General features: G+C 58.5%; 2 protein-coding genes across 2 annotated transcripts; both read left to right on the top strand.

The window, feature by feature from the left end:
• The first annotated feature begins 1,260 nt into the window (after positions 1-1,260).
• LOC117640363 lies at positions 1,261-3,648 on the top strand. Its single transcript, XM_034376827.1, has 4 exons — positions 1,261-1,639; positions 1,796-2,000; positions 2,079-2,435; positions 2,524-3,648. Exons 1-4 carry the CDS (start codon positions 1,554-1,556, stop codon positions 2,893-2,895), a joined length of 1,020 nt encoding a protein of 339 aa, XP_034232718.1. The 5' UTR covers positions 1,261-1,553; the 3' UTR covers positions 2,896-3,648.
• Positions 3,649-5,569: 1,921 nt separating this feature from the next.
• LOC117640506 (laccase-5-like) lies at positions 5,570-8,642 on the top strand. Its single transcript, XM_034377026.1, has 11 exons — positions 5,570-5,687; positions 5,792-5,879; positions 5,952-6,075; positions 6,174-6,384; positions 6,460-6,677; positions 6,753-6,954; positions 7,034-7,233; positions 7,317-7,509; positions 7,647-7,850; positions 8,023-8,271; positions 8,368-8,642. Exons 1-11 carry the CDS (start codon positions 5,570-5,572, stop codon positions 8,502-8,504), a joined length of 1,944 nt encoding a protein of 647 aa, XP_034232917.1. The 3' UTR covers positions 8,505-8,642.
• The last annotated feature ends 379 nt before the right edge of the window (positions 8,643-9,021 follow it).

The raw sequence follows: 9,021 nt of genomic DNA, 5'->3' as shown, positions 1-9,021 counted from the left end.
CCGCGTCGACTCGCGGCGGCTCGCGGCTCGCGGGCCGATTCTTATTTAGCTCCGCGGCGCGGCGCGCGACTCACTGCAGCGACCGAACCGAACACCGGGACGCAACTGGCGGCGGCGGCGGCCCCAGAGGCGGCGAGGCGAGGGCCCGGGCCCGGCCTGGCGCTCGCGGGCTGGCGGCGGCGCGGCGGCCACCACGCGGATGGCCTGTCGACGGGAGGGGGCAGCCGGCAACAGCTGAGTGCGGGGGTGGGCGCGGGGGCGAGACCATCGCCCAGCTGTCTGCGGGGGTAGCCAGGATCGCCGCCGCCATGGGCATGGCCAAGCCTTGGGCCAAGCCTTGGTTGAGCCAAGCCGTCGGGACGGTCGGAGCCTCCTGGCGCCTGCCATGTGATCCGGTAAAGGGTGGTTCGTCGCTCAGCCTCTGTCGCACCCGTTCGGAGAGCCAGACGAGAGCGACGGAGACAGATAGCGACCGAACGATTCTCAATTACGGATTCTAGAGCTCGCGTTCCGTCGTCGACGCTCCAGCAAATGAAGTGCATGCAAACGGACTGCCAGCGTGGAAAAACAATAAACACCGTCGGTGCAACCGCGCAATTCAACGACCTCTGCGGTTTTATTGTGACCAGGTGCGCACACACAGTGAAACAACAACAACAACAACGTACACACACACACACACATTGTGAGAGTGAACGCGCCGCCGCCGATAGCGTAATGGCTTTTACCGCCATCCCTGCCACACCCGAGGGATGCGCCACCTGGGAGTGACGGAGAGCCTGCGGTCGGTGTGTCGCCTCGGACGTGGCCTTCCTGTGCCGATAAGGACTCTGTGTGTGTGTGTGTGTGTGTGAAGCCAAATGGTGGGGTACCGATCTGCCCGCTGCTGCCTGGATCGCGGAGGGCAAGGGGTGCGTTTTCCGATGCCGCGACCGCGGACCGCGCCGTACTTGAATCTCCCCCATTCAAGACCGGACCCCAACAGGTCTGGTTCCGTGAAACCGGCTCGGCAGGAGGCAGGAGGGGGCCGATAAAATCCATAATCCGCTCGCACTTGAGCCCAACTTGGCGATTTTAGTATCGATCTTCCCCCTGAACCGAAATTTTGCAACGACTTGGCACTTGGCGATTTTGTGAGAATTTAAGCTCTGGCGCCAAAAGATGACGGTTTTTTTGTTGTTTTTTTTGCGATTTGAGCGCCTCCGCTCCGGTGGCGATTTTGGGCGATTCGGCCCCGTGGCGACTTTTGGCGACTGGAGCGCCGCCTGGTGGCGACTCAGCGCAGCGCTAGCGCTTCTTGGCATCTGCCACACAGCCGCCGGGGACTAGTGGGCAGACGACGTAAATCCCTAAACTTATTGTTTTCTTGAATTAATTAGCCGCATAATATGAACAAAATTGGCTGTACTTGAAGACAAGATATATTTGAACCCGCCGCACACCTGCACAGCGACCTGTCAACTCAGAAAACGCATGCGTGAAGGAGATCCGCATTGTTGTTGTTGTTGGTGCAAACGCTAAATTTGCCAAAACCCGAACCGAAAGTTTCCATCATGACAAGTCGCAGTCGCAATGGGTGCGTCGTGAGAGGCTGCACTACGACGTGGGCCAATCGGCCCGCCGGAGTGTCACTTGTGACGTAAGTTATGCATGTTCCTTTCTGAAGTGAGGTTATGCAGGATTATGTTTGCTTGTGTTTGCATGATGATTGCCTCTCGTTTGTCTTACTTTGTGAATTAGCTCTTACTTGCAGTACAGATCACTAATTTATTCGTTTTTGCTATCTTATTTTCAGATTTCCCACTGACGAAAGGAGGCCGAAGTGGGTGGAAGCAGTGAAAGGAAAGGGATCCGATTGGGTCCCATCCAAAAGTGCTAAAATTTGCACCCTGCACTTTCCGGCCAAATATTTGTGTAATAGTGTCTCGGGTAAAAAGAGGCGATTACTGCTCCCTGGTGCTATTCCTAATGCTGCTCCACAACTTCCACCAGCCTCCACTGTGAGTTGCAGTTATTTGCTTGACGCTTGTTCAGAATCGTGAGTTTTCTGTCGCTATATTACGAATGTTTTGTTGCAGATCATACCTAAGCATCTTCCAAATTCCAATGTCTATTTCTACCGTAAGAAGAAAGGTAGTGCTGAAGTTGAAAGCCCTGCCCCGATTCAAGCAAATCCCTCTCCTCAGCAGCTTCCTGAGACAGCTCCACACGACGCCTGGACATCCTCTTCTCAGCAGCATACTGACCCGTCTCCTCATGACAGCTGGACCCCCTCTCCTCAGCAGCATGCTGAGGCGTCTCCAAATGGCAGCTGGACCTGGACCTGGCACATGGCTCCCCACAATGTTCTGCCCTGGTGTCCCCCTCCATCAAATACAAGAAATGCTGTGGCACCTGAGCCTGTGGAGGAGACCCCAGCAAAAGACAACAGCCAGGTACATTTTCCCCGCTATCCTTTCATCATGTTCGTGTGGAATTCATTAAAATTGATTAAAAATGTATTTCTGGGGTTGTCATTTGCAGAGTAATGCTCCAGTTCCTGTCTGTCTGGACATAGAGGAGGATGATTCACCTCACAAGGTAGCTCTGAAGAAAGTGATTGCGTTCTTGGACAAAAAGTTGAAGGTAGAAAAGCGAAAAAATGAGCAAGAAATTAGAAAGTTGAAAGAAAAGTTGGATAAATCAACAAGAGAAGTAAGCCAGTTAAAGGAAGAAAGGCGAAAGAATACGCAAGAAATTAAAAAGTTGAAAGAAAAGTTGGATCAAGCAACAAAAGAGTTGAAAGCAATGAGAGAAAAAGAAAGTTCCAATTCAGAAATTTCGGATATTTCAGAAAATTCGGATGCAGAGTGTGCTGTTGAAGACCAAGTGCCAGAAGATGCAAATGTTGCTTGAAGTAATTGCTAGGGACATTCGTGGACGGAATGGTCCCCTAATTTTCTCAATTGCCATGATCATCCATTTTTATTTTCCACCAGCTTTCAAATACTTCTGTAGTATTCTGCTGTAGGTGGTAGATCGAGGATTCACAGATGAAACCCTGGAGACTTTTCAAAACGTGTTAATAGCAAGTAGCCTTCAACTGCCGAGCAACTTTTGTTGTTCCTTTTATTCTTGAAGGTTAATAAGTTCGAACACAGTTTACTCTTGCATACATTTTGAACAATGAGGTTCATTAAGAAATTTTGCTTATTTCTTAGGTAAGAAACCTTTTTTTTTGTCTTATTTTGATTTGTGCTGATACTATTTATGCACCACTCCATTGGGAAGACAAGGCCATCATATGGCATGCTCGCCCTGCGTAATAGAAGCTTTCAAGAAGAATCTTCACCCGCTCCTCATCTTATTTCACGGAGCCGATTCACAGGTATCAATTTGGTAAAAAATCTCCATTCCAAGAATGTTAATGGAAGCAAATGATACCGGTTTGGTACTTTCCTAGGTTGTAGTTGTAGCGGTATGCTCTTATTTCAATGATTGTACATAAATTTGTAAATAAAGTACATAGAAAATATACGAATAATAAATGTTTCTGCCAGTTTTTGACAATTAGAACTTATCTAGATAAATTTTGTCGCTCATGGAAAGTTTATATTGATCTTTTCTGTGTATTGTGTGTAAATTAAAATTTACTATACAAGCGTCTTATGTTTGTTGTAGTTCCTTACTCGAACGCTAAAAGTCTGCTGAGACCTAACAGGGTGGGGTTGGGAAGGGGGCGGGGGTAGCCACCGATCCGCGCGTGCTGTACGCGGGGAGGAGTTGTTGGTGTTCCGCGCAGACTGCGCCTGTCTCTCTCACTCGGCCTAGCGGGCCTTCGCGCACGGTGGACGGTGGAGCCAAATGGCGTGGCGAATTTCGATTTCGATCATTTCATTTCGTCGCAGCGCTGCGTAGCGCCTGCAGGATATGGCAGGACTCGACTCGGGCTAGACTTGCTCTCAGCGGCCAGCGCCAAGGTCAAGACCAAGGTCGAGGCATGAAAGCGCCGGGGCCGCCGAGCCAAAACCCAGAACATGTGTCAAAGGCGTTTCAAAAATGCAAAGTGAGGGAAATAACGCTTTTGGCACAGCCCCGAATGAGAGGAACGACCATTACCCCAGAGTGGCTTTCCTCCCTCTGCCTCCCCGTGGACAAGATGTGCTGTCACAATTTCAATCAACATAACTTAAAATTGAAAATTTTAGGAGAAGATGGGGAAGGGAAACGGGTGTTTCGGTTTTATTTTTCACGCGGTTTGGGCAGAAAGTGTCGGTCCATGATAACATTTTATAACTCGCCAGGCTGCTCGAGGGGCAGGTCGTAAACACGCACACACACACACACGCACGCCCACCTGCAGCAGCAACCACGCTGGTAAAAATAAGGCTTCATCCACCAAAACCGCCGCCGTGGGGCCGCCGGGCCGGTCGGCAGCCGGTTGGCTCGCTCTGTGACGTGTGCCTCCTTCCGCTTGTTTCCGAAGGTTCGTCTCGTCGCCCTTGTCTCTGTCGCACTCACGAGGTCCTGTAGGGCAGCTAGAGAGACAGGCGGCGAGGCGACCCTTCGAATCGGCCAGCCGCCATCCGCTCCGATGGGTCCTCTAGCCCCTAGGAGCGGGATTGCGCGGGGCTCTTGGCGAGGCTCCCAGCATGCTCCCAGGGCCCTGCAGGGGGCTGAGCCGGGCAGAGCAGGGCTGAGCGGGTCACACTCAACGGTGGGGCGCCGTCGTCGTCTGCCCGGCGCTGGCATCGCCTAAATTTAACCGTGAAGCTTGCGAACAGGAGGCCTGCCCAGTGTTGTGGTCGCGCACAGCCGGCCAGCTTGACGGCCAAGGCCCCGCCATGCCCCGCCATGCCCCACCGGCAGTGTGCGCGCTGTGCGGAGTCGCGCTGCTCGTCCTGCCGCAACGCGCGCTGCCTTGACCGCGGCCTGGCCTGGCCGGCACATCCTGGTCTCATCCGGGCTGTCAGCGTGACCGAACCGAAAGTGGAATCATGTGGCTGCCACCACTGCAATCTAAATGCACACGAAATGCACCGCGAGCGCCACAGTCGGTCTTTGCTGCACCCCTGTCCCTTGTATGCCCGCATCAACCCACCCACTTGCGCGTGGGCACCCACTCACTCTGGGGGGGAGGCGAGGCGAAGCGCATTTCAGCTGGTGAGCGCTCTCCGCAGCCTGGCGTGGCCGGGCGTGGCCTGGCGCGCTGCACGCGGCCCCTGCCATCAGGAGACTAGGCAACAGGAGGCACTCCCGCGTGGGATGGGTGGCCTAAGGGTGGCCCGAGCCCGGGGCTATACTGCGAGCCATGACGCGAACGGAGTTTACCTCGCGGCGACGGTTCCTCCTTTCTTCAATACCGTAAGCGCGTAAGCAGCGTAAGCCCTGCACGAATGCCCTTGTTGACGGGCAGGGATGGGCCGGGGTTGGCCCCTCCCCTCCGCGGCGTGGTGTCCGATAAGGGCGCCGCCGCGAAGCACGCCCGGACCTTGTCGGCACGCGGCGCCACGCGGCCGCAGCGGACAACCGTCCTGCAGACGGCGTTTGGCGGGCCAGGACGACGACGACCACACGACGCGACGACGCCATGCGTGCTGCCGGGGTTGTTCCGGTCGTCCCGGGGTGGACGCTCTCCCTCGCCTCGCTGGGCCTGGCCCTGGCCGTGCTGGGCTGCGCGGCGCTGTCGGCCGCGCAGCACCCTCTCGGTAATCGAAATAGCGAATCAACATGGATGACTACTCCGCCACACTCGAAGCTGCCGTCACTTAGTCCGAGCTTTGATGGAACCTGACGACTCGTTTGTGGACAGGCCCCTGCTACCGCGAGTGCACCAACGCCACGCCCAGCCGGGTCTGCGCGTTCTCCTTCGTCGAGGAGATGTACAACGCGGTGAACCAGTGAGTCCACGCGCCATGCCTCCCCGCTCCGGCCAATGAATGACTGACTGACTTGAGTTCGGGATGGCGTAGGGCGTGCGGCAACTGCTCGTCGGGCGACGCGGCCGACTGCTCCAGGCGCGGCTGCATCCCCGTGGACGGCGTGGAGCGCACCGTGTACAGCATCAACCGCATGGTGCCGGGGCCGGCCATACACGTACGCGACCACCAACACCCCTTTCACTGCACGCCTTGTCATCTGGCGCCAAAATGGAACGGGAACGCGACACTGTAGACACTGTCTCCCTTGCACAGGTGTGCGCCGGCGACGTGCTGCAGGTGGACCTCCACGTGCACCTGCACGGCCACGCCGACACGATGCACTGGCACGGCCTGCGCCAGCGCCGCACGCCCTTCATGGACGGCGTCACCATGGTGACCCAGTGCCCCGTCATGGCCGGCCAGTCGTTCAGGTACAAGTTCGAGGTGGACGCGCCGGGCACCTACTTCTACCACTCGCACAACGGTAAGCGCCTGTCTGGTACACGTCAAGGCGGATCCTCCACTTCGCCCTTTGAACCGTGAACTGCGTTCTCGGTAGGCCTCCACAAGGTGAACGGCGTCGTGGGCGCGCTGGTGGCGAGGGCGCCGCCGGAGGCCAACCCCCTGGCGCACCTGTACGACCTGGACCTGGCCGAGCACACCGTCGTGCTCATGGACTGGCTGCACGTGGACGCCGAGTTCGTGTTCCCGGGGCTGCACGCCCTGCACGGCCAGCGCGCCTCCAGCATCCTCATCAACGGGAAGGGCGACTTCCAGGTGCCGTCTCTCTCGCACTCGCAGGGCGCCCCGCGAGGGAGTGAGAGAGACAGCGTTGACGCGTTCGTGTTGCAGTTCCCGGACGGCTCCCGGACGCGCACCCCGCTGGCCGAGTTCCGCGTGCGGCGCGGCCTGCGCTACCGCTTCCGCCTCATCAACAGCGGCGGACTCAGCTGCCCGCTCGTGTTCCGCGTGCTGCGCCACAAGCTGGTCGTCATCGCCAGCGACGCCGCCGACGTGCAGCCCCTGGAGGTGGACACCCTGTACATATTCTCCGGTAGGCTGGACGAACAATGACCTCGGTCCACGAGGCCGCGATGGTGTCTCACTCCGGTGCGTGACGCTTTCCCGCGCAGGCGAACGCTACGACGTGATCCTGGAGGCCAGCCAGGACGGCGACGCGTTCTGGATACACTGCTTCACTGGCGGGTCCTGCCCTCATGAGACCCAAGTCGAGCAGGTCGCCATCCTGCGCTACGAGGACGGCGAGGACGAGGACGAGGCCCTGCCCGCGGACCCGCGGCCCTCCATCCAGCAGCTGCCGCCGGAAGGGGTGGTGAGTGCGACGGGAGCGAGAAAACCACCCCGCCGGGGCCGGGAATCGAACCCCGCACCGGCTAACTGGCAACTCGTCCGCAGGTGCTCAACTCGCCGTACTGCGGCGACAGCCCCCGCCAGCTGTGCGTCACGGACCTGCAGTCCGTGCCCGCGATGGAGGACCCGCTGCTGCACGGCCTGGCCGAGCCCGAGCACACCGAAGTGCAGGAGGTGCAGTTCTACCCGTACACCGACGAGGAGCTCTACGACAACGACCAGTTCCTGCCCTTTCTGTGTGCGTATCCAGACTTTCTGACGACTCACGACGCGCCAGTGGCCAAAGGCTTCTTTCGAGCGCCTACACTGGGAGTCGTGGGGATTTTGAATTTTTCGGCTTCGCGGCAACACCGCAAAGAGACGCTCCTGTCGCAGACTTCGACATGAACATCGCCGGCGCCATGAACAACGTGTCCTACATGACGGCCGCCTCGCCGCTCCTCACGCAGCCCGGCGAGTCGCCGACGTGCCGCGGATGCGCCGACCGCGCCGACGGCCGCCCCCCGTGCGTGTGCACGCAGGTGGTGCCGCTGCCGCTGGGGAAGCGCTGCGAGGTCATCCTCGTCGACGTGACGAACGGTGAGGGGAGGTTGTTCTCGGAGACACTAGCGCGCCATCGGGTGCCAGAGTGGCCACGGCGCCCGCGGACTCCAGGGTAGGCAGCCCGCAGCCCGCGGCGCGCTCCTACACTGCCGCGTGGCCTTCCCTCCCCGAGGTCTTCCCTCATCTCCTTTTCGATTCCGTCTTGCAGTGACGCCGTCCCGGCTGCCGGTGGACGGCATGCTGTCCCACCCGATGCACCTGCACGGCTACTCGTTCCGCGTGCTGGCCGTGGGCAGTCTGACCAACATCACGCGGGGCGCGGACCGGCGCCGCTTCGTGGTGGACAACGCGGCGCTGCTCCGCGCGCAGGCGGCCACGCCCAGCCCGCCCGCCAAGGACACCGTCATGCTGCCCAGGGCGGGCTACGCCATCATCCGCTTCGAGGCGGACAACCCGGGTACGTGAGCCCAGAATCGCCCTGTCGCTCTCGCACCCCTGCGGCACGCCGCGCGACTGCGAGAGCGACAGCCCGCTGACGCCTCCCGTTTTGCAGGGGTGTGGTTCTTCCACTGCCATTTCCAGTACCACATGGCCGTGGGCATGGAGATGGTCTTCCAGGTGGGCAACGCGACGGACTTCGTGAAGGCCCCGGCGGACTTCCCTCGCTGTGGGAACTACCTGCCCGATTAGTCGGGCGGCCTACGGGGCCATGAGGAAGCGGGGGATTGCACCTGCCGTTACCCCGCCCCGAGTAGCTCTAGATCTGTGATAATACTCTTAGACAATTAAAAGCACCTTGAAAGTGCTTGCGCAGCACGTTGCCCCTTTCCCTCTCTGCGTTTTCGCTCAGTTTGGCGGGTTCCTGGTTCCTTCACCGGCCAGCAGATAGCTCTGTTTGCCGACCCTGCTCCCCGAGCCACACTGCCTTATCTCGCTCCTACAATGGCAGGAACGAAATGCCCCCGACAAAGTGCTCCGAAAATCAAATACCGGCGCACTTCCGGGTGTGGCTCGCCGACCGCCCTTGCTTTTATTTTCTTTTTATTTCTCTTTTTCCGAGGGCACGGTGGCGGCGCAGCCTTGGCGCGGCCGCATCAAAGAGGAGGAGAGGGGGTTGCGTCTTTCTCCCGTGTGTGCCCCGTGGCAGCCCCGGCCCGGCCCGCGGCTCGCATCGAATCCCCTCTCGGTAACCATATTCTATTTGCTC

Source organism: Thrips palmi, unplaced genomic scaffold, assembly GCF_012932325.1.
Source record: "Thrips palmi isolate BJ-2018 unplaced genomic scaffold, TpBJ-2018v1 HiC_scaffold_12, whole genome shotgun sequence".
In the NCBI taxonomy this organism is placed as follows: Eukaryota; Metazoa; Arthropoda; class Insecta; order Thysanoptera; family Thripidae; genus Thrips; species Thrips palmi.
The sequence above is the reverse complement of the archived record's forward strand: the minus strand, read 5'-3'. Positions and strand labels throughout refer to the sequence as shown.

What these genes read in the sequence shown, in the direction of transcription:
- LOC117640363 (XM_034376827.1), top strand. Translation starts at nt 1,554, where the DNA reads ATGACAAGTCGCAGTCGCAATGGGTGCGTCGTGAGAGGCTGCACTACG. An exon ending in AACTTCCACCAGCCTCCACT is followed by an intron (nt 2,001 to 2,078) that starts GTGAGTTGCAGT and finishes GTTTTGTTGCAG; the next exon opens with ATCATACCTAAGCATCTTCC. An exon ending in CAGCAAAAGACAACAGCCAG is followed by an intron (nt 2,436 to 2,523) that starts GTACATTTTCCC and finishes TGTCATTTGCAG; the next exon opens with AGTAATGCTCCAGTTCCTGT.
- LOC117640506 (XM_034377026.1), top strand. Translation starts at nt 5,570, where the DNA reads ATGCGTGCTGCCGGGGTTGTTCCGGTCGTCCCGGGGTGGACGCTCTCC. An exon ending in CTTCTACCACTCGCACAACG is followed by an intron (nt 6,385 to 6,459) that starts GTAAGCGCCTGT and finishes CGTTCTCGGTAG; the next exon opens with GCCTCCACAAGGTGAACGGC. An exon ending in ACGGGAAGGGCGACTTCCAG is followed by an intron (nt 6,678 to 6,752) that starts GTGCCGTCTCTC and finishes TTCGTGTTGCAG; the next exon opens with TTCCCGGACGGCTCCCGGAC.